This window comes from Mesocricetus auratus, unplaced genomic scaffold, assembly GCF_017639785.1.
Source record: "Mesocricetus auratus isolate SY011 unplaced genomic scaffold, BCM_Maur_2.0 Super-Scaffold_6730, whole genome shotgun sequence".
In the NCBI taxonomy this organism is placed as follows: domain Eukaryota; kingdom Metazoa; phylum Chordata; class Mammalia; order Rodentia; family Cricetidae; genus Mesocricetus; species Mesocricetus auratus.
Genome location: NW_024429184.1, coordinates 110,590,490 through 110,615,282, shown reverse-complemented (window position 1 = coordinate 110,615,282; position 24,793 = coordinate 110,590,490). Strand labels below are relative to the sequence as shown.

At 43.3% G+C, this 24,793-nt stretch overlaps 1 protein-coding gene across 1 annotated transcript in view; it reads left to right on the top strand.

The window, feature by feature from the left end:
• Positions 1-24,793, top strand: part of Dcp2 (decapping mRNA 2) — a 38,224-nt gene that overhangs the window by 5,883 nt on the left and 7,548 nt on the right. The window contains exons 2-10 of the mRNA XM_005069155.4: positions 5,912-6,063; positions 10,110-10,237; positions 10,654-10,752; positions 12,381-12,533; positions 12,653-12,765; positions 12,874-12,981; positions 16,652-16,790; positions 19,486-19,596; positions 23,070-23,121. Coding sequence (XP_005069212.1) covers positions 5,912-6,063; positions 10,110-10,237; positions 10,654-10,752; positions 12,381-12,533; positions 12,653-12,765; positions 12,874-12,981; positions 16,652-16,790; positions 19,486-19,596; positions 23,070-23,121 — 1,055 coding nt within the window. The remainder of the gene's footprint in view (positions 1-5,911; positions 6,064-10,109; positions 10,238-10,653; positions 10,753-12,380; positions 12,534-12,652; positions 12,766-12,873; positions 12,982-16,651; positions 16,791-19,485; positions 19,597-23,069; positions 23,122-24,793) is intronic.

Here is a 24,793-nt window from a genome sequence, read left to right as displayed (position 1 = left end):
GTAGTCTGCTCTGACTTTGCTAAAGAGTCAGGTACTTGTGTGTTACGTAAGACCTAGGAATTGAAAGCTTAACTCCAGGATATTCCAGTGATAACATGGAAGTCGGTATTCTCTGTCGGGGGTTGGGGCTTCCTACCAACAGTTGCCAGTGCACCAAGGCAGGGGAGCCCCCCAAATCCACAGCACTGAGTTACAGTTCCTGGCGCCACTTCTTTCCACTCTAATGCCTAGAGAAAGGTAGTAAGAATGGAGAGGCCGCGGGCGGGGGCCGAGGCAGGTGTCTGGGAGGTCTAGAACCCCATGTCACTGCGAGGTCCCATCTAATGCTCCTCCAGGCTCATAGTGGGGTCTGACTGTTAGGCTGGCCTAGAGATCCCAGTTAAAATGAGGTCCTTGTGGGACCCAGACGGTGCCGAAGTTTTCATCAGCCACCTTGTAAAAGGAAAGGATGCTCTCTGAGGAAGAGGGAATGACTTGGTTTGCTAAGTCTCACCATGAGGGTTGGTCTGGGTAAGGAGGCGCTGTTGGATAGAGCTCAGCGGGTGGAGAGGAAGGAGGAGTAGAGGGAGTCAGTGGAGAAATGGCTGGGGACTGAGCAGGGGCTTTGATGCAAGGGACGGGGTTTTTTATTTATTTTTAATTTAAGTTAGAAACAAACTTGTTTCACATGTCAATCCCAGATCCCTCTTCCTCCCCTCTTCCCCCGCCCTTCCCACCAGGCTCCCCAGTCCCCCACCCAATCTCCACTCCAATCCCCAGGGAGGGTGAGGCCCTCCATGGTGGATCTCCAGAGTCTGTCATGTCATCCAGGGCAGGGTTTAAGCCCTCCTCCAAGAGTCCAGGCTGAGAGAGCATCCCTCATTGTGGGATGGGCACTCAAAGTCTGTTTGTACACCAGAGATAAATACTACCCAAGGCCCCATAGATTACCTAGGCCTCCTCACTGACACCCACATTCAGGGGGTCTGGATCAGTCCCATGCTTTCCACAGCCATCAATCTGGGGTCCAAGAACTCTCCATTGTTAGGTCAGCTGTTTCTGTGGGTTAAAGCAGCCCAGTCTGAACTCCTTTGATCATCATTTCTCCCTTTCTATCACTGGATTCCAGGCGCTCAGTTCAGTGTTTAGCTGTGGGTGTCTGCGGGTGATCTAATGTGCGCTTCGCTGCTGTGGTAAAATATCTGGATGAAAAACATCAAATGGGAGGAAAGGATTATCTGGCATATAGTGCTGTTACAACCCATCATTTTGGGGAAGTTGAGACAAGAACTCAAGTGCTAGTCACATCAGTCAAGAACAAAGAGAATAAACATATTCATGCTTGCTTTTTCTCTTTTACTCTTACCTAGTTCAGGCCAGCCTAGGGAATGTTTCCATTTGTGGTGAGCTGGATCAGTTAATAATCAAGTCAGTCTCCCACAGACATGTTTACAGGCCAACATGATCTAGATGTGTTGTTGAGGTTCGCAAGGATGTTGTACATGGCTAATTATAGAGCAAATAGATTAATATAAGAGAATCAAACCTAGTAAAACACACACCTTCCCTCTCACAGCTGAGAGTCCCGTGACAAGGCCATAGAAGCTTGTTGTGAGAGATCTCAAGAGTCCTAAATTTTGGCAGAAGAAATCTAATTGTTGGATACAATGTTAGCTCAGTAGACTGTGAGGTGGCTGGGTGTGTGTGCAAACTTGTCACATGTTGAGAGCAAGGCTCCCAGAAGAAGGTGTGTCCTTTTATCATCCAGAGTGTGTGGCCTGATTTGGTCAGGTTCCTGCAGTGGCAAAAGCCTTTCTACAAGGGGCCTGAAAGGTACCTTGCTCTCTAACCCGTAATGACCTAGCCTCTGAGAGATAGCAGTCACAAGATCAGGGCCACTGACCTCACTTGCATGGTGTGAGTCACAGTGTCCGTTTTCTCATTGCTGTGACAAAACACCTGCCAGCAGCAGCCTATCAAAGTGCTTATTTTAGCTTGAAGTGTACTGGTAGTGTGAAGGCAATGTCCAACATACATAGTGGGGCAGCATGAGGCTGGGTGTGTTCCACGTAGTGGGGCAGCATGAGGCTGGCCGTGTCTCGGTGAGAGCAGAGTGCTGAATGCTGGTGCCCATCTTGCTTTCTCCTTTATTCCATCCAGGACCACCCACCTCACTTGACCTAATCTAGAATCCAGCTACTTGTCACTATTACCTATCACCCTAACCAGAAGATCACCCCGTTGTCTCATGAGTAAAGTTCTTTCGTTACTGCCCTTGTCTCCTTCACCCTGGCTGTGTGCAGTAAACCTAAGTATTTCTGCTCTGAAGGTTGAAGCTTTCACCCAGCTCAGCCCCAGTCACACAGCAGTCTCGATAACACACTCACAGGGGGACTGCCTTGAGAACCCTGTGTTCACAGGGGGACTGTCCTGAGAACCCTGTGCTCACGGGGGGCTGTCCTGAGAACCCTGTGCTCACAGGGGGGCTGTCCTGAGAACCCTGTGCTCACAGGGGGGCTGTCCTGAGAACCCTGTGCTCACAGGGGGACTGTCCTGAGAACCCTGTGCTCACAGGGGGACTGCCTTGAGAACCCTGTGCTCACAGGGGGGCTGTCCTGAGAACCCTGTGCTCACAGGGGGGCTGTCCTGAGAACCCTGTGTTCACAGGGGGCTGTCCTGAGAACCCTGTGTTCACAGGGGGCTGTCCTGAGAACCCTGTGCTCACAGGGGGGCTGTCCTGAGAACCCTGTGCTCACAGGGGCGCTGTCCTGAGAACCCTGTGCCCCGCCTTGTGTCTGCTGTTGTGTCTCCAGTCTCTCTCCCTACTCTCCTGCACTCACACCTCAAGTGTGTACTGTCCATTACTTCCGATTAATAAACTCACTGTGCTTTACTCTGGCTCGTCATGACATTTTTTCTGTGGTGTAGTCAAGGGCCCAACTCTGAATAGGGACCCATAAGGGGGACGTCCTCAGGCTTCAGGCCTAGGCAGTGTCTGCAGTTGCTGTGGTGACAGTTACAGGCAGTGAGCGTAGCTGTTAATTGTGGGACACAGGGCCATGCAGGAAATAATACAGGTCACCTGGGTGTGGTTCTAAGTCGCTTTTGCTGGTTGTAATGTGAGGATAGCCTGGTGATCTGTGAGGCTGCAGCAGTCTTTTAAAGCTCTTTCATTGGCTTTAGTTGGTGTTGTAGAGTTGGCTGACACTGGTGGTGAAGCAGGGAACTGAGCGTAGTTAGTTTTATAGTCACAGGATGGCTAAGAGAGAATGAAGAGTGGACTTTGTTTGCAGTTGCTCTGCTTAGCACACCGCATCAAGGAGAAAGTTCCGAAGACTAATTCGTTAATTTATGTTGGTTTACATACAAGGAGGGGCTTGGCTATTTCCCTTGTCACTGGTACTAGGCTTTGGTGGTTTGGCTGCTGCCTGTTTGCTGATTTCTGGAGAGGTCAGGAAACAATGAGGTGTAGACTTGGTGCTTCCATCTGATGGATCCCTGCTGCTTAGTTGGGACCTAGAACAGAAGTTTAGTACCAAACGGTGGTCTCTAACCTGTATTTAACACATCTAACCGACAAAGGCGCTACCGGAAGCAATGCCGCAGTCTGGAGATAGTTTGGTGGTGGCAGCTTGACAGATTGGATGCCTAGATGGAGGCTGGGGGTGGGGCCTAACTTCCTTCAGTGTGCAGAGCAGCCCCTCTTGCTAGGATTCCCTGCCTTGAAATGTCAGCAGTGCCGTAATCCCAGCACCCTGGAAACAGGCAGGGAGGTGGATCTCTGGGAGTTTGAGATCAGATTGGTCTACAAAGCGAAACCCCAGGCCAACCTAGGCTACATGGTGAAAGCCTGTATCAAAACCAAAAAAACAGCAAAGCTGAGAAACTAGACCGTGCTTTGTTGAGAGGATGCAAGGAGGAACAGCGTGGGCTAGGAAGTGGAGTAGTGCTTGATTCCTCTTCCTTTGTGGAAGCTGTTTTGAAAGGGCCCCAAACCTAGAAAAGAAGTAAGTTGTGTTTTATTGGAGGTGAATTACATCAGGCAAGAGGGCTAGTTTCTACAGCGCTCGTTCCTTCGTGCGCCATCTAGCGGCCGATGTGGATTTGACCAGTGGTTTTTCTCAGTTCACTCAAAGATTATACTAGCCAGTTTAGAGTCTGATCTGAGCATGTGCAGAATAAACCTCAGTGCTTGTAAACAATTGATGGGGCCGATTCCCTGGAGTTCTATTCCTAGTACTCTGAGAGAGCATTGTTATGGGTTTTCACCAGAGAAGACTGCTCAGACATGGGTTTATGTTATTTGAAAGTCTGTATTAGCCAGCCAGTAACTACACAGGGTGTTGAGGATCCCAGTGTAGCCCTGAGCCTTTCTCAAAGTGAGCTTTTAAGCACAAAAACCATGTTCTGGGTTGACATACTTCAGTTAACAAGAACAGTCAGCCTGAAGCAGAACGACAGGAGTCAGTAAGCAAGGTTAGTACATTTTGAAACTTTCTCAGCACTTTGATGGGTTAGTCTTCATTTTCATATTGGCAGGCAGTGCTGTCTGTGTGCTGAGTTTCATGGAGTCAGTTGTACTTAAGTCTGGGGTCCTGTTAAAAGTGTTAAGTGTTTTCATAGGAGTCTAGTGCACTTGCATAGTGGATGATGTTTGTGAGTCCTGACAGTGAGTTAGTTGGTGAGGTAGACCAGAGGAGATGAGGGAGATACATGGTCTGTTGATCATTTTCTTTTTTCCTTTTCCTTTTGGTTTTTTCGAGAAAGGTGAAACAGTCTTTCCTGTCCTAGAATTCACTCTGTAGACCAGACTGGCCTTGAACTCACAGAGATTCTCCTGCCTCTGCCTCTACCTCTGCTCTGCCCCGCACTGCCCAACTCCCCACCTCGGGATTAAAGGTGTGCAGCAACACCACCAGGCAATCTTTTTTATATTGAATATATATATATGTTGATTTATTTGACTGTGACACTGATATTGTAATTTTAAACTTTTTCTTTTGATTTGAAATTTGAGAAGTGAAATAAAAACATTTGGCATCATAACAAGTAAATAATGCTATGTGCCTAATTAGTTGAGTGGTAGCTCTTTTCATTAAAATGATCCAAAAGGCCAGCACGTTTGTTTATTTCATTTAGTTGAATTTGCATTTGCTGCTAATGCTTGAAGGCAAAAAGAGTCCTGAAATGCTCACTGTGAAAGAAGCAATAGTAGATGTTCTTCTACTCTGTCACCCGTACTCACCTAGATTGGTGTATCCTAACTAACCTCTATACCTGACTAGCATAAGACAACGCTTGTCGTTATCACGCTTATACATTTGTGTATTTCTGTAGAAAAAAACATGCATGCATACATTTTCCTCCTTTCTTGGTGGGTGTTTAAAAAGGCAATTTGGGATTTTAAAAAGTAAATGTATTTAGGAGTTAGTGTGGATCAGGGCTATACAGTTGTCTTCTTGGGAAGTCTAGTGTGTTAGAGAGAAACGGAAGTGCCCGTTTCTTCTGTCCAGGTGTCCCTTGCTGTGTTGTCTATGTGTGGGGACTAAGTGGATGTCAGGCAATTTTGCTGAATTACAAAGACACTGGTGTGCATTCTTGTTTCTGAAGGAGGAAATCCCTGTAGCCTCCTCCTGTACTTTAATTTTCTAGGAAGCTCTAATGTTAATTTGTGTATTTGTGAACAGTAGCTATACAATTTTTCAAAAATTCTATTGAAAATCTCTTTGAAGCCACTTTTATCAGCACAACCCTCCCTCCTCAGTCCCTCTAGTGGTGGATTGCAGGCATTGCACCACCACACCCAGATCTTAACACCCTTACCAGGGTACTTCCAGTCATGTCTAAGTTGGTGGGCAGGGTGAGGGAGTAAATATATTAAAATCAGCTGTAATCGTTTGTGAGCATAACTGTTGTGTTTTCTTTTTGACAGCCGATTTATTTTGCATATTCCTAGCGAGGAAAGAGACAATGCAATCCGAGTTTGCTTCCAGATCGAGCTCGCCCATTGGTTTTACTTGGATTTCTACATGCAGAACACACCAGGATTACCTCAGTGTGGGATAAGAGACTTTGCCAAAGCTGATATCCTTTCTCTTGCTATAGTGAGCGTCCTTTATTTTTTTCCAATAAAATATTTTAGCACAAATTTCCTTTTGCCTTTCTTTGAGTTTTTTTAACTTCTGTTTAACACATAATGAAAATAGAAATGTGATGTAGTTTTGTTGTATTCTTATTTTTCACAATACTGAAATTAACAATAACTAGCCTGTCTCTGGGGAGTTCTGGTTTTTTCTCTTGGTCTGCCATTTAACCTGGTGATCAGATCAAAGAGGCCCTTCTTCCTTAAGACAAGTCAGATGGAGTGGTGGCGCACACCTCATCACAGCACTCCTGGTCTACAGAGCGAATTCTAGGACAGGCAGGCCTACATAGAAAAGCCCTGTCTCAAAGACAAACAGACCCCCCCCCAATAAAGGGCAGTTTGTTTTATGTAATAGTTATAAAAGATTTATCCAAATGTTTATGATTATAAAATTAGAGCAGGGCATTGGTGGTGCATGCCTTTAATCCCAGCACTTGGGAGTTTGAGGCCAGCCCGGTCTACAGAGTGAGTTCCAGGACAGCCTCCAAAACAATACAGAGAAACCCTGTCTTCGGGGGGGAAAAATTATAAAATTGACTTCATAACAAAAAATGATAGGTTGCTGTATTAAATGTTCTTAGACTGCAGACATAAGATAGAAAGATTTTATACAGCGAAATTTTAAAGGGGGTTTCCTGAATAGACCGAAGCAGGGAGTAAATAGACTTGCAGAATTGGGAAATTCTAGAGCGCTCAAAAAAATCCTAGTTTGTGCCAAGGGTTCTTGGAATTGGGGTAGAGGCTCTTAGGTCTTGAGCAGGGTGATTTGATTTGGTAGATACAGTTTTTAGCTAATCAGTGTGTGGGGTGTGGCAGTGAATCTGTCCCTGCAAGGTCAGTGTGCTAGAGCTAGGCTTAGAGTAAGTACAAGAGACCTGAAATACCAAACTAAGTTCCCTGTCACTTCCCAGACCACAAAGTAAGGAATTCCTGGGGCTCTATAGAAGTCGGATGGCTTTCTGTTATGGCGACATTAACATGGCAGTGTTTGAGCAAGGGTAACCGCTCATTATGTGAATATGAAATCCAGGATGTGTGTGGTGGGTGACCTGAGTCTAGGCAAGCACCAGTATGTGCGACAGGAATAGGTCTAGCCGTGGTTCGGGGCTCCAGAAGAACACTGAGGACAAGGGCTTCGAGCGCTTGCTGGAAGAGAAGTGTGGAAGCTGGCGGCGAGTAAAGGGGTGCGGGTTTAGATGGAGTACCACTTTGGCCAAGGGCTTGGCAACTGGTTCTGTTCAGACAGAAGACCTTGCTTTTAGAGTTAAAATCTGGCTGTGGAAATGTAATTAATGACAGCCCTTTGTTTTGGACATCTTGTATAGACCTAACCGTTTTTTCCAGAACAGGTGTTCGTCTTGGATTTCTGATTAAGAATTTGCTCCTGGGTGTGCATGTAAGTTTTATACTTAACCTTAGTGTTACAGATACCAAAAACTTGATGCAGTTTTTTTCTTTTCACTTAATTATATGGAAAGGAACCTTCTCAATAGAAGGAAGTCGGCTTTGTTAAATAACTGAATGGTATCTATGTGCTGGGCATTTTGCAGTAAACAAGGTGGGCTTAGCATTTAGGGTCATGAGAGTTGAGGGAAATGCTTGCAATACAGTGTGGTGAGGTAGAAGAGCATTCAGAGAACAGAGGAGGACCATACCAGATCTGAGGTTGACCCCTAGCTCATCGTGAGGTTCTTTAATAAGTAGGAAGTGAGTGTTGCCTAATCAAAGGCATCCTGGAAATCGGGCTAGTTGTAAGTGTAATAGGCCTATCATCTAGGAAGGAGCCAATAATTGTTAAGGATTTTGAGGACAATAAAGCATTTTGAGAAAAAAAAATCACAAAGTAAAAAAGTAAGATGTGTTGATAAATGGAAAAGAGTGAGGAATGTTAGAAACTCAGAATGTTTGGAATGGTTTGGTTTTGTTTGTGTTGGTTTTCGGTTTTTTGTTAAACTTTATTTTGGGGTAAGCGGAGTCAAATTACAGAGAAAGTGTGTGTGTGTGTGTGTGTGTGTGTGTGTGTGTGTGTGTGTGTGTGTGTGTGGTGTTTTAAATAGATGACTTCTCAACACAGAAAATTTGGTTTTCTCTGTGTAGCTTTGGCTGTCCTGGAACTCACTCTGTAAACCAGGCTGGCCTTGAACTCACAGAGATCTGCCTGTCTCTGCCTCCCGAGTGCTGGAATTACATGTATTCACCACCACTGCCCAATGAGACTTTTTAAAATTGAATATTGTAGAGCTAGATTTTTCTAAAAATATTTACTTTCTAATTCTGTGCATATGTGTATTAGGGTACAAGTGATGGACACAGGACACCATAAGTATTAGATTGCCTGGATCTGTGAGTCTCCTACATGGGTGCTGTGAATCGAACTCAGGTCCTTTGAAAGAGCTCTCTCCAGCCCCCAAGCCAGACTTTTATTGGGAAGCGATTTCAGTGTCTTAGTCCATGAGGGACCACAGGTGTTCATAGGATTGTTAATGTATCTGGATAAGCTTTGAAAGCACAAAACAATTACAGGGAGATTGCCTATGTGTTTGTTTTAGTTATGATGTCACAGATGGCTGACCTCTTTGGATTTATAGACAGCCATTTTAGGTTTTAGTTCTTACTGCAACCATAAAACTAAAACTTTAAAATACATTATAGGGCTCATAAAACTGTATTTATGAGAGGAACTAAATATGACCTTGTTTTGCCCAAACCTGTCACTGTAAATAATAGTACTTCATTTGCTAGAGAAACTTCCTTTGTCTTTTATCATTTGACTTTAAAGTTTCTGCTGTTACTAATAGTCCACAGGAATTGAAATAATTTCAGTGTCTGTGGCTTCAGAAATCAACTGGTAGTATTCATATTTGTGGTCATCATACATAACAAAAATATATTCATGGCACATGTTTTTAGAATTACCAGGATGTACCAGCTTTTAAGGGATTGGAGTCAAATATTTCCTCAGATTGACAAACTGCCCTAAATTATAATTTTATTTATTTTTGTTTTTCGAGACAGGGTTCCTATGTAGCTTTGGAGGCTGTCCTGGAACTCGCTCAGTAGACCAGGCTGGCCTTGAACTAGAAGAAATCTGCCTTTCTCTGCCTCCCAGGTGCTGGGATTAAAGGTGTGCGCCACCACTGCCCACCCTAAATTATGATTTTCTCCACAGCCTTCGTCTGTTTTAGTGGTGGTGTCTTGATGGCTTAGGCATTTAAAGACCAAGTTTACAATTTTAAAGATTGTTTCTGTTTATAAATTTATTCTCTAATATTTTACACTGTTCTATTTTCTTAGGTATATGCTTAAATTTCTTCTGAAACCGACACCCAAGTTTTCCTAGTAAGCCCTCCCCTTTAACATCAACAGTGATGAAATAAGTTCTTTTATATATGTGGTGAAGTACTTCATAAGTGCAGTGTGTACCTTATGCATTATACTACTCCTCAGAGTTCTAGCATTTTAACCGTTTGTGTTCCCCATGGTTCTGGGCTTAGCTCACCGATGAGTATTTGAGGTGGTTACAGTTTGTGCCTTTGTATTCCTTAATTCAGGAGTCTAGAGACTGATTGTCAGAAATATAGTTTGGTATCTAGGTTTGATACTAAAGCTAATGATTTGTTCAAGGAAAATGAGTGTTGGGAGAAAAGCAACAGAATTCAACCTAAATAAATTGCAAACGATTAATTTCATATAAAATACAGTTGACTTAAATAGGTCTGTCTCTGTATATAGTTTTGTGAAGTTTTATTTTTGTCTCTGTGTCTGTATTTGTGTGTACGGGTATCTGTGGAGACCGGAAGAGGGATCAGACCCCTTGGAGTTGGAGTTGTTGGATGTGGGATACAGATGTGGGCACTGGGAGCTGGAGTCTGGCTCTCCCGAGCCTAAGTCATGCCCTGACCCCTGAGCACCACTCCTGCCCATCCCTGTTGTAGCGTCTTCGGCTGAACTAAGGGACAGGTCGTTTCCTTAACATTATTTATACTCTTCAGTCATTGTCCATTTCTGCTGCCACAAGGCGAAGATGTGGAAAAAGTTTTGGATGAATGGAAGGAATATAAAATGGGAGTGCCAACCTATGGTGCAATCATTCTTGATGAGACGCTTGAGAATGTGAGTGCTGTATCTAAGAGTTTTAGTGCGGTGCTGACCAACTATTCATTTCTAACCTGTTGAGTATGGAATGTTCTCAATTGAGGCTTTAAAATATCCTTAGATTCTTAATGTTAAAGAACTCAGTTTTGGATGTTTTACCTGCATTCTGTTGTATTTGTTATGGCTTAACATAAAGAATTCTGAGTGCATTGTTGAGACAATGTGTCCTAAATAGAGTGTTTTTTCACCCTATATTTATATTCTTGGAAGACCTTTAGGTCAAATGCTATACACAGTCTACTGGTAAATAACTACCTGAAGTGCAGAGAAAAAAAAAAGTGCCTTTGATTTGGGACTGGAGCATGGGAAAGGAAACTAGGTTTCTTTGTGGATTTTGTTTGTGTGTTTGCTTTTGAATTTCTGTTTGTTTGTAGGTACTGCTGGTTCAGGGGTACCTGGCAAAATCAGGCTGGGGGTTTCCAAAAGGAAAAGTAAACAAAGAGGAAGCACCCCATGACTGTGCTGCCAGAGAGGTGAGTGCCTGCGTTTGGTAAGCGTGGCTGTTAGCTTGGGGTGTCCAAGTCTATATAGATGTGCTTTTTTGGACTCTGGAGAATGTTCAGTCTTTTTCTGAAACTTGAATGCATCCATGGTTTAGCTAGAGGCTTTGCAACCCTTTGGGCTGAAGAGATGGGTAGGAGCACTGGCTGCCCTTTCAGAGGACCTGGGTTCGAGCACCTTCATGCTGCCTCACAGCCATCCTTAACTCTGGTCCCAAGGGATCTAGTGCCCCCTGCTGGCATTAGATAAACAGGCAGGACACTCCTACATGTGAAAATAATAAGATGCTGCCTGCTCCCCCCACTTTTTTTAGCTGTTGCTACCTTCCATTTGTTCTGTCTACTTTTAAAGCATATCTCTGACTCCCTTCTTTACAGTGGTGTCTTTTCCACTTTCTGCTTGAAAATTAGATTTTTTGACAAAACATTTCAACTTCTAACTATATTCTTTTTTCTTTTTCATAATCCAGAAAAATTTAGAGTCTGGGTTTTCTAAGACATTTACGTGTTTCTCCTCAAAAACTCATCCTAGCTTTATACCTGAGCTAAAAGATACAATTTAAATCCTACTGCCCAGCCAGCTTAGCCCCAGCTCAGCCTTTTAAAAGATTTATTCCTTGTCCTCTGAATTTGATTGTTTCCAAAATTTGACTAAACTTATGCCTACTCAAACATCCCCTTTCTCCCTGCCACTTCAGACCGGGCTCCAGCCAAGTGAATGTCATTGCAGGCTCTCTTCCTGGCTTATAGGTGTCCCATTTCCGGCTCTATTCACGTGGGTTTTCCTGGATGTGTTTGGGTGTTTATCCAGAGAGCTATTGGGGTTCTTTCTTAACCGAGGTTGGGATTATGCTTTTGGTTTCAACCTAGGATTTTTTTGGGTGGGAGTGGTCTTTTTGTGACAGGATGTCTCTGTGTAAACCTAGCTATCCTGGAACTCACTCCGTAGACCGGACTGGATTCAACTGCCTCTGCCTGTTGAGTGCTGATCAAAGGTGTGCACCACCACTACCCAGCCATCAACCTAGGATTTTTTTTTTTTTTTTTTTTTTTTTGGTTTTACGAGACAGGGTTTCTCTGTATTGTTTTGGAGGCTATCGGGTCCAGCCTGGCCTCGAACTCACAGAGATCCGCCTGCCTCTGCCTCCCGAGTGCTGGGATTAAAGGCGTGTGCCACCACCGCCCGACCAACCTAGGAATATTTAAGGTTGAATTTCTGCAGTTGCCTTATTGAGTGTATTTGGACTAAGAGTGTTAGAATTGCAGTTGGTTCTTCTGCCACTTGGTGGTACTACGGTGTAACAGAAGCAAGATTGTCTGAAAGCCAACTTCCTCTTAAGTCTTGACTGATCGCCAGATGGTTAGCTGTCCTTTGCCAATAGTTTGTCCCTGTTTGATCTGTTTAATTTTTACTTGTATTAGCATAAGGAGGGGCTTTGTCCCAATTTCCTAGCTACAAATTAGATTTAAGCTATTGTCTTTGTCTATTTTGTTTCGACACAGGGGCTCAATTTTATGTAACTGGCTGCCCTTGAATTCATATCCTTCTGCCTTACCCTCAAGTGGTTAAAATCAAATATTTTATCCCCATTTATCTCTAGGTCTTCGAGGAAACTGGTTTTGATATCAAAGACTATATTTGTAAGGATGATTATATCGAACTTCGAATCAATGACCAGCTCGCTCGTTTGTACATCATCCCAGGAGTTCCAAAAGATACCAAATTTAACCCCAAAACTAGAAGAGAAATTAGGGTATGTAAGAATTAAGAAAATTTGGGGGTTGTTGAACAGAACTCCAATGGAATGAACTGGGGAGTTCATTTTAGCCACTGCTTGATAGTAATCAACTAAATGCAATTGTTGTGTTTCAGAACATTGAGTGGTTCTCCATTGAGAAGTTGCCGTGTCATAGAAATGATATGACTCCCAAGTCCAAGCTTGGCTTGGCACCTAATAAGTTTTTTATGGCCATTCCCTTTATCAGGTATGTTCATTTCTTAAACTGTAAAACTGGCCTTGATGCTGCTGTCTAAGGTTTGGGCTTTTTGTTCTGTTTGTTTGTTTTTTAAATGTATTGTTAATGTTTCCATAGACCCCTAAGGGACTGGCTGTCTCGAAGATTTGGAGATTCCTCGGACAGTGACAACGGCTTTTCCTCAGCTGGTAGCACACCAGCCAAGCCCACTGTGGAAAAATTGAGGTAAAGAGATTGTGGCTTTCTGGGGTTCTCTGTTCAGTGCCATTTGCTTCTTGAGTCAGAGAGGCTTGGGAGCCGGTAGAAGCTCTGTTGTGTCCCTGGTTTTGGGCCGTAAGATAGTTTTTTAAAGTTTTTGCTAAGATGAGAAGGGTTAATTGGAGGAAAGGCGCTTCAGGTGCATTTTAAAATAGTACACTCGAGGATACCAAAGTCTTCGAACACTAGAAAAAGGAAAAGAATGTATGTTGAATAGCTGATACTCTGCCTTTGTGACAATTTAGTTCTTGGAGATGATTGAATGGAGGTATATTGAAGTTTCTGTTGCATAGGAGGTGGGAGGTGCTGATGAATAATTTGTTAAAGTCAGTGACAGCTGCAACTGTTTTGACTTCTGGTTTTTTCGAGACAGGGTTTCTCTGTGTTGCTTTGGAGGCTGTCCTGGAACTCGCTCTGTAGACCAGGCTGGCCTCGAACTCACAGGGATCCGCCTGCCTCTGCGTCCTGGCCTGTTTTGTCTTTTTACAAAGTCGTGTATGCAATGACCGTGTGTGTTCCTGTGGGTGTGTGTCCACGTGTGCACAGGAGGGGGTCTGAGCTCAGCCTCCCGCGTCAGTTGAGCCTGTGCTTTGACTCATGGTCTCTCACTGGCAGGAACATGCCTGTCTTGCCTCCCCAGCGGTGGGATCACAAACACACATCACCACACTTGGCTTTTGCTCATGAGTTCCGGGATCTAACTGGGGTTCTCAAGTTTCTGAGCAAGCACTTTACTGTGCTCGCCGCGTTATGAAGAGGGACCGTGGTGCATGGCATAACTGTCCATGACATTTTCTGCTTTGGAACCTGGCACAGATTTGGAAAGTAACTTTATTATATATTGCATATATAATTTTAGTAAGTTTATTTATTCTGAGCATGTGTGGGTGTGTGCAGAGGTTAGCTGGCAGATGGTTCTCTCCTGCCATGCTGGGTCCCTGGAATCAAACTCAGTCGTAATCCGGCTTGGCTGCAAGCACTTTGACCATGTTTTCTCATTGTGCTTAGGGTATGTTTTCCTACGGAGCTGTAACTTATTTGCCAGAATTGTGGTTTTGTTTTGTTTTGTTTATTGTTTTGCATTTTTTTCTAATTCGGTGATTGTTTTTACCTAAGATTTCAATCTTAAAACAGTAAGAATAGGCCACATTTATGGTTAAAAATTTTAAATAAGAACAGTTCCATTTGTGTTGGTTTTATAAGGAAAAGACATTGGATTAAATGCCTTAGGAAAATTTGTAGATTTTATTACCAAGGCACCACTAATAAAAATAAGTGAACAGCATGACAGAAGTTAGGAAGTAAAGAATATGTATAAAAACAGATATTACCAAAAAGTCATAAATGGTGACAGTGCACCATTGGGAAAGTCACCACCAGCCTCTGGTATGGTCACTCTTACTTTTAGTCCTTGGATTTCTGTTCTTGTTAATAGGAGAGGTGATTGTGCTAACTTTAGGTACTTTTCACATTTCCTTTAGAGGCAGTATTCACTTCAGTCATACAGTTGATATGTTGGAGGAAATGCCTTTTTGACTTTTAAAAAGAATTACAGAATGTATACTGATTGGGTTTTTAAAACACTTTCAGAAAGGGTTTCACTCTGTAGCTCAGACTGGCTTCAATCCTGGAGACTACTTCTGCTTCAGCCTCTTAGTGTCTTAATTATAGCCTGGAGCCACCAGATCCAGCTTTGTAAAGCTTAAATGGAAGAAGGAAGGATGCTGAAAGGAATCTGCTATCTTAAAATGTGGGTCTTGAGGGCAGTGTTTATGTGCAGGTATGGGATGCTGTAGGTGTTATGATAAAGCTTGTGGGGGACCTTGGCGAAATCCATGGCAGGTGAGGTTGACCAAGGTGGGGGACAAACACCAGGCAGGCAAGCTTAAGTGAGGAGTTTTATTAGAAAGAGGAGGGAGGAGGAAGGAAAGAGAAAAGAGACAGAGAGGACGGAAGAGGGAAGAAGGAAAAGTCCTGTCTGCCCCAGGGGAACCTCGGGGAAGAGAATGGGAAGAGAAGAGCAGAGCAGACAAAGAGGAGCAGGAAAGAGAGCTGGAAAATAGAGTGTAAGTGGGCAGGGGTCTTTCTTTTAAAGGGTTCTTCTGTACTGTGTTCAGACTAGTACTCATGGAACCCTGGGCTGACCAGAGTGTACTGCCTGAGTGCATTCTGCCAGGTGACGGGCAAGCCAGCATCATGCCCGAATCTTTACAGTAGGGTGGATTTCTTTCAGGTAGCATTTATGTACAGGTATGGGATGTGCAGCAAGTTTTCAAAATGAAATAATTGTTCTTGGGGGCAGGGAACAGGCAGGCAGTCGAGACCTTTAGAGGTCGGAAGACAACCTTTGGAGTCAGTTCTATCCTTCCACCCATGGGTTCCAAACCTGGAGCTCGGACCACTGGGCCTGCACAGCGCGTGCCAAGCCAGCCCCCAGTCCCCAGAACAAGCATTCTAACAGAAAACAGTCCAAACGGGGGCTGAAGAGATGGCTCAGAGGTTGGGAGCACTGACTGCTCTTCCAGGGGTCCTGAGTTCAAGTCCCAGCAACCACGTGGTGGCTCACAACCATCTACAACTCAATCTGGTGCCCTCTTCTGGCATGTAGGCAGAACACTGTATAGTAATAAATAAATAAATCTTTAAAAAAGAAAAAGTCCAAACGTAAATTGCTTTGATGTATACATGCTGGGGGTGGTAGGAAAACACTGACAGTCTTTGCGTTCAACAACTAAGCTGTTTTCTTTCTGTGAAAGTCAAAGCTATTGTATATATTGTAATCCTACAACATTTATTCTCACTTCTAAGCAGAGGTCTTTCACCCAGTGTTGTTGGTATTCTGGCTCGATGGCACGTTGCATGTGTTCCATGTTCAGAACCCAGTCTGTGTAGAAGTTGGGTGATGAACAGGCCACAGAGATCTCAGATTCAGCACGCATAAGGCTTTGAACTAACTTCTGGTTCTTGCACACTCAGAAATCTTTACCATTGCAGGATTTTGCATCTCTTGTTGGTAAAGAGCTGTGCTCTAGAAAGTAACCTCTTTTTCTCAGATCTTGTCTAACACTGGCAGGATCTATAGCCAACCTATCTGATCAGATTGATCTACTGAGACATCTAGAAACCATGTGTCATCTAGCCTATTAAAAAGAAAATCCACATACATTTCTTTGCTTCAACTAAATATACAAAGAACTGTCTTTACTTTTAAAGACTATAATTACTTATAGGGCAGGGATGTTATAAATAATTCAGAAAAGCCTGGAGTAAAAAATGATAGGTTGGTAACGTAAGAAATATTTATTAGCACCAGTCAGTTATCTACACACCTGGAGAAAATATGGCTGGCAAAGCTGATCAGAGTTTCTGCTTGTGCTGGGTGTGCTAGTCCGCGCCTTTAATGCCAGCACTCATAAGGCAGAGGCAGGCGGATCTCTGAGTTGCAACGTCTACAGAGCAAGCTCTAAGATAGCCAGGGCTGCATAGAGATACTCTGTCTTGAAGTGTTTTTATTTTGTTTTTATAACTTAAGGAATTAGTGGGGAAAACAAAATATATACTTGATAGGTTAAATTGTCAAGGCTTTCAAAGAACTGCAAGTGAAAAATCTCACCTTACTTTTTAAACCTTGGTGTAGTCGAACAAAATTCCGCCACAGTCAGCAGCTGTTTCCTGAAGGTTCTCCTAGTGACCAGTGGGTAAAACACAGGCAGTCGCTGCAGCAGAAGCCTCACAGTAACCATACGGAAGTGTCTTCGGACCCTTTTAAAGCCAAGGTGAGTGAGTCACATTGAAATTCCTGCAGATGCTGTGATTCTTTGACTTCAAAATCATGTTCAGCTGAGGAATTGCATGCAGTATAGAGCTCTGGATTGTTGAGCAATTGCCCATGGGCCCAGCTTGAGACTTGAACAGACCTGAGACTTGTTATCCTCCATAGCCTTGGAATAAATCCAATGTAGGAAATAATGGGATGTGCCACTTGAGCCTTTTTATGGATGTCATCAGTAAAAGGCTTAAAAGAAGATGATTTCTGAGTTAAGATTAATAGGATCTATTGTTTACAGAAAAAAGTAACAGTGTATTATATCACTTTCACTGTCATATATCGTATGTGATTATACCACAGTTTATCTGTTATGCAGTGAATGAACATTTTATTGATTTCCAGATTGTTGCCTCAAGAACAATAACCACCCCAAAGTTCTGTAAAGCCCAATCCCATTCTAAAACACTTGGCCAGTCACTTCTCTGAAGAAGTTCGGGTGGCCATTCAGTACAGAAAAGACTCAGCAGTGTTTGTCATTGGGGAAATAGAGATCAGTTATGCCTCAGGACGGCTGTGGTGATAACCCAGCAGAACAGAGAATCACCAGTGTTGAGAGGGTGCAGAGAACTAGGATCCTTCTTGAGTGTGTAAAGAGACAGCTGCTATGGTATGGCTTGCTGATTTCCCACCAGTTAAATGTGCTGCTACACACCACTGCTGCATACGTAAACAAATGAACTGAAAATGGCTGTTAACAGCCGGGCGGTGGTGGCACACGCCTTTAATCCCAGCACTCAGGAGGCAGAGGCAGGCGGATCTCTGTGAGTTCGGGGCTGGGCTGGACCGACAGCCTCCAAAACAATACAGAGAAACCCTGTCTCGTAAAAAACAAACCAAAAAAAAATGGCTGTAACAGATGTCATACAATCATAGCATCACTCATTCACAACACACAGATGGATGAATAAAGAGGGTATGTTCATGCACTGGACTATTTTCAGCTTTTAATGAAGAGATTCTGAGTCTTCTACAATATAGATGATCCCTGAAGACAGTGACTAAGTGAAATGAAGCAGGACAAAGGGACAAAAATTGAGTGGTTCTATGATAGGTGTCTATCATAGGCACATCACGGGCATATAATGTGTGCTAAGTAGGGATTATGGCTGGAAGTGGCAAAGACTTCAGAGTAGTTAGTTTTACTACGTGGTGGTGGCTCAAGCTCTTAATCCCAGCACTTGGGAGGCAGAGGCAGGAACATGTCTGAGTTCGAGGCCAGCCTGATCTACAAAGAGAGTTCCAAAATATTAGAACTGTTACACAAAGAAATCCTGTCTGAAAATCAGAGAGAGGGCAGGTGGGGGTTTGGGGGACAGTTCCCTTTTGATGGGAACAGAGTTTCTGTTTTGAAGAATTAAAGTGTTTGGCAAGTGGGCTGGGTGTGGTAGCACAGGCCCCCCTCATGCAAATAAGGTCTTAGTTCTCCAGAATTCAACAGGAGAAGAGCAGCAGCGGGTAAAATGAGTATTGCTGGTGTTGACAGACATCCCGTCTACTAGCACTGAGGTACGTATCCTAAAGAGTGTCACAGGAAAGGAAATACTGCCAGGAGAGATAGAATCTAAGTTGAAAGCATGGTGGCATGAGATCCACTGTCTATTTCAGTTTGGTTACTGTTGGCCAGTTATTTCAGCAGCTACCTAGAGTAGGTGGAATGAAGGTAAACATTTTTATAAGTAATAGTTACAATATTTATTAATGGTTCTCAAATAGCTGTTTTTCAAGATTTGAAGTAGAAATTGATATTTTAAAAGATTGTGTCTAAGCTGCATGGGAGTGAACTAGGCCCTCTGAATGTGGGTGACAGTTTGTGTCTTGGTCTGTTTGTGGGGCCCCTGGTATGTAAAATGAATAAAAAATTTAAAAGAAAACAAGAAAAGACTGTATCTGAACTTAAGACTACAGGCCCAAGTTTTTAAAACACTAATCTTCATTGTTGTGTGAAAGCTTATTCTCTCAGTGGTACTTACTTGTTTATTATAATTTTGTGATAGCTAGTGGTGCCTACTGCTTAATTTATACTGTTAAGAGCTGTCGGGGTCAGCAAGGTGACTTAGTTTCTAAGCACTCCCTGTGGCGACTCTACAATCTGGGTGTGATCCTAGAACCCATGTGCAGGTGAAAGGAGAGAATGGGTCTGCAAAGACGTTCTCTGACCGTCTGCCACACTGGCTGGCGACCCCGTGCACTGCATGGGAAAGCTTAAGAGAGGAAAGCAGGCTGGCCCTGTGCCGTGGCCTGCCTTCCCAGCAGTCTCCCGGATGGATTGTAGAGCTTCTTCTGCCTGCCTCCGCTCCCATTCCTTTACCTTCAGGCTAGAGTTGGACGCTGGGGCCTTATGTTGTGTACGAGCTCTGCCCCTGAGCTGTACCCTATCATATTTGTGCATCAGAAATAGTTTATAAGCAGACGTGATCAAGCAAGAGGTGTGGAAAGGGCCTGGGGAGTGATGTATTTGCTGTTCCCTGTTGCAGAGGAGACGTCCCTTTGCAAAGTAATCCTCTAAGAAAAGAAATTAATACAGCAATGTACACATGTTTAGATGGTGCTTTGTGAACTCTAGTCAACTGAGGTAAACATTCAGAGGATATATTTGTATTGTTGTACTGTAGACTTACATGTTCTTTTTACTGGAAAAACAGAATCAAAATATGAGAGGGAATGGCAGAAAACAGTATCAAGATTCGCCTAATCAAAAGAAGAGAACAAATGGAGTTCACAGTCAAGCAGCCAGGCAGCAGAACCCCTTGATGGTAAGAGCTCTGGGCTTACCTGCTTAGGAGACAGCGCCCTTTAAGAATGGAGCAGTGTTGTCTAGATGCGGTAATGCTGGTTTAGTTCCTATCTTATTTGATTAATTTTAATGATAGGATTTTCATAAAATTCTTCATTGCCTTTATGAACTAAACCCTAAAACTCCCTTTGGCAATTCTTAACTACAGACCTGGAATCCTTAATAGGGTACACTTTTGCTTTTTGCCTTGTGTGGTTTCTTACATTTGTTTTAAAGCCTTGAAAATACTCTACAATAAAAACAAGCAGTTCTTTTTTTCTGAAAACCTGGAGGAATGGCTGTATGGTTAAGGACATCTGCTATTCTTCAGAGGCTACAAGTCAGTTTCCCTGACCCAGATTTGATCTCTAGCTCCCAGAGATCTGATACTGTTTCCTGGCTTCCCTGAGTGTACACACCACACACACACACACACACACACACACACACACACACACACACACACACACACACACACCTCTAAGGGATGTTAATTAAATTTGTATATTTTAGTGGATTCATAAGAATATAAATATTTATGGCGTGCCAGTTGTTTCGATATACTTTGTATAATGCTTATGGTGAAAACATTATGCTGGTAGGGTACTTAGGAGGCTGAGGTCCCAGGAACTCAAGCTTAAGACAGGCCTGGGCTACATAATGACTTGACTTTGAGGCCAACCTGGGGCAGAGGGAAATAATAATTGACACTCTTTTCTTCTAGCGTTTTTGAAATACAGTATGCATTGTTGTTTTCCATAGCTGTGCTACAGTGTAATAGTACATGGCGCCTTCTCCGATCTCCCTGTCACTTGTCATTGAGCAGCCTCTTCCCGTTGTCCTTCTGTCTTCCCTACCCCAGCTTTCTAACCCATTCTACTCAGTTCCTTTACGGAGAGCAGCTAGTGTGTGAGGCCCGTTGTTAGAGTGCAGTTAAAAGTTTAGAACAAAGTTTTTCTACAAGAGAGTTGAGTATCTTTACTCATCTTTCCCATTAATACGTTGGATTTTCTATTCTTTTTTTTTTTTTTTTTTTTTTTTGCTGTGTCTTTAAGAATGTGAGCTATGCTGGCCAGTGGTGGCATATGCCTTTAATCTCAGCTGTCGTGCGGCAGAGATAGGTGGATCTCTGAGTTCCAGGACAGCCAGGGATACACAGAAACCCTATCTTTAAAAAGTCAAATTAAAAAAAAAGGCAACAAAAACGAGTTCTATTCATAACTTCAAACTTAAGGGGGGTAGAGCCCTTAATTCGGGTGTCTTAGTTAGCGGTAGATGTGATAAACACCATGGCCACATTAACAGTTCATCAGAAGCAAGGACATTCTGGAACCTGGTGGCAGAGGCTGATGCAGGGCCGTGGAGAAGGGCTGTATACTTGCTGCTCCCCATGGCTTACTCAGCCTGCTTTGCTATAGAACCCAGGACCACCAGCCCAGGGATGACACTGCCCACTGGGCTCTCCCCCATTGATCACTCACTAAGAAAATGCCCTGCGGACTTGCCTACAGATGGATCTTATGGAGATATTTTCTTAATTGAGGTTCTCTCCTTTTCGATGCCTTTAGTTTGTGTCAAGTTGACATAAAACTATCCACACTTCCTTCTAGGATTACCTTAGTTTACTTAGATATACTAATTGCAATCGTCAGACTTCCTACCTTTTTATTTTAGTTTATTCCAATGAAAGTGTTATCAGAAACAAGACAATTACAATGGATAATCAAGAGGCTTCTAATGCAATTGAACATATTCTCACAAAGGTTAGAAAAATGCTTCCTTAATGATAATGCCATACAGATACTCTGTCTTACCAAGTTACTGTGTAAATTTAACTCATCAAAAGGTTTTGTTTGGGACTGGAGAGATGGCTCAGCCTTTAAAGGCTAGGCTCACAACCAAAAAGGTTTTGTTTGTTATGAAGAAATCCGATGTGTCAGATTTGTTTTGAAAAATTTGAGTAGATTTTTTTTAACACTTCAGTCCCCTAGTATTGAGCCTTTTTTGTCCTCTTTTGTACATAATGCTGTAGAAATGTTAGAGAAAGGACTGAGTGCAGCTAACTGAGGCACAGGGTACAGGTGGTTGTTTTCAGTTGTAATCACAGGTGTGAGGTGTGGTGGTGTAGTGCACACAGATACTCCCTTGTGAGAGTGAGAACCCAGCGTCACGCTCTACAGCTTCTTGTGACCGCTCGTAACCAAGTGTGCAAGGTTCATTAGTTATATGGTCCAGTTAATCCTGGTGAGTTTTTAAAAACAAAGTTTAAAAACACGTTTAGCCGGGCGTTGGTGGTACACGCAGCACTCAGGAGGCAGAGGCAGGCGGATCTCTGTGAGTTGGAGGCCAGCCTGGTCTACAGAGGGAGTTCCAGGACAGCCTCCAAAACAATACAGAGAAACCCTGTCTCGAAAAACCAAAAAAAAAAAAAAAAAAAAAAAAAACACTTTTAAATTTCTAAAGGGAAAAAAGATAAATACAAAGTAGAATGGCCTATAAGAAAACCGGAAATGACTGAACTTGTGCAAAGTGTCAGCCATGCAAATCAGAGCCCAGGAGTCATGAGTTTTGAGACCAGCCTGGGCAAAATAACTAAGGCACTGTCTCATAAATCAAACAACAGTAGCTAAAATGTGTTACTGCCATTACCTACCTGACAAGCATAGGTGAAAAATTTGAATGCTGAATTGTGTGTTAATGAGTATATTGACAAAGCATAAGGTTTGCTACTTGGTTTAATCTTTTACAGAGGTTGTTTGCCGATATCAGAAATTTGAAAAATTGCTTGGTTTTGTAAATATAAAAATCCTCCCTTTACTCTTAGTTATTAAAACAGAAGAAAGATGTAAATATCCAAGGAATTGATACTAGCTAGATGCAGCATTGTGGGTGTTTTGTTTGTTTGTTTTTGCTTTTTCAAGACAGGGTTTCTCTTTGTAGCCCTGATATCCTGGAACTTCTTTGTAGAACAGGCTGGCCTCCAACTCACAGATCTCTGCATGCCTCTGCCTCCCAGGTGCTGGGATTAAAGGTGTGTGCACCACTACTGCTTGGCAACCTTGTGCGTCTTTACAATAGATTGCCTTAACTCGGCAGAAACGACAGTTGAGGTCTGTGCTTGTTGGGAAGGAGTGTTGCTTATATTCAGGTACATTTAAAAGATTAGAACTCTGGGGATAGAGTTCATTGGCAGAGCTATTTGTGCCTAGGATATGGCAGGCCCTGGGTTTGGGTGCTAGCACTGGGAGGGGCTGTGGGACAGTACTCTGCAAAGGTAATGGAGTTGGTGTGTGTTCTCCAAACTGTTTACAAGTTGGGCTTTAAGGAAACCCACTGGGAATGATAATTGGATCCCTGATTTGACTTTCTTCTTGAGATACTTGATCATGTCTCTCTTGAGTTTTAGTAAGTAAAAATAACAGGAGCCTTTGCTGTATATGTGTTTTCTAATAGAAATGTGAAAAGAAGCTGCATCCACGAAAACTTCAGGACAACTTTGAGACAGGCAAGCCATTTTATTTATCTGTTTTTAATTTGTCTTGTGGGACTGGGTTTGATTTTAGCAGCTGTGATCAGTGGGCTTTGTGATGATGACAGTTGCACAGAAAGAGGTGCCTGTGTGTTAGAGCTTTCCTGGGTGAGATTCTCTAATAGGTGAATCACTAATAGGTGATCCAGCTGTCTGTTGAACATACTACTGTTCCTTCTGTAAATGCTCAGGCCCCAGCTCTCCATGAATGTGTGTTGTGAACACTGACTTGTGGGCTGACGGCAAATGTTACGATACTGAGGGCGCCTCACTCTCTTTCTGCTTTTGTTGTAGTGGGATCAGCTTTTTAAATCGTGCCATTTCTCCTCCTCTGTTGTGGAATGTAGTGTGTCTGGCTTGTAGAGACACTGTGACCAAAGCACCTCTCTTACAAAGAAAGCACTTAGCTGGGAGCTTGCTTACATGGCAGCTGGCAGGCAGACAGGGTGCTGGGGAAGTAGCTGGGAGCTTTACACTCTGATCCACAGACAGCAGCCAGTGAAAGCCATTGCGCCTCGAGTGGACCTTTGAAACCTCAAAACCCGCCCCAGCAACTCACTTCCTCCCACAAGGCCCATCTCCTAAGCCTTCCAAACAGTTCTCTATCTGGGAACCAAGCATGCAGATCTATGAAGTTATTCTAGTGCTACTGACATTTGATTGATAAATGTCATTTAAAAGTATAGTGCACTGTTTTTCTTAGGTGCTAATTTGAAGAGTAAGAAGTTTCCTTGTGCCAGATCAAAATCGAGCGCTGGTTGGTGGTGGTGTGTGCTCTTAAGTCCAGCACTTGTGAGGCAGAGGCAGGTGGATCTTGCTTAGTTAGAGGCCAGCCTGGTCTACAGAGCAAGCCAGGGCTACACAGAGAAACCCTGTCTCAAAGAAACCAAAAAAAGAAAAGGAAATGAAGATCATTGTTTTCTTTCTTTTTAAAACATTTAAAGAGACTCATTGATGACAGTCCTGAGATGGCTAAGCGACTTGCCTCCATCTGTGCTGCCAGGAATGGAGTTCAGAGTCACTACTGCAGATGCCAGAGTCCACTTCCAATCAGTAAAAAATGAAGACAAAACCTGTCTTAAAAGAGATGTTCTGGGCCTGAGAAGATAGTTCAGGGGGTAGGAGGACCCCCAAGTTATAATTCATAAAACCCAAGTGTAGCCAGGCATGGTAGTGCAAATGTATAATCCCAGTGCGCCTGTGGCAAGATGGGAAGCAAGGACTAGATTCCTGAAAGTCCAGTCAGTTAGCCTGGCAGAGGCCGTTCAAAAGCAAACAAGAGGCCCCATCTCAAGGTGGAAGGCATGGACTGATAGCGGAGGTGTCATCTGACTTCGTGTGTGCCATAACACGCTGTGCTCACGCGCTGATGTGGGTGTGCACACACTAGATCTAGTAAAAGGTGAACAAAGGCGCTTTAGCCTCAGTGTGGGAAGTTAGCCTTTGTCTTTTAAACAGGGTTCTTGCTGGCATATAATTGATGCATTTGTTTGTCTCTCTTGACTTGGTACGTATCCAAAAGAAAGGCATTGCTAAGACTGACTGTCAGAGAGCATTTAGGTTTTCTGTTTTTGATCTGTTGAGGACTTGGTAATTTCAACTGTATTCTTCTCTACTTATAAGCTTTACAGTTTTTTTCCCATTGTAA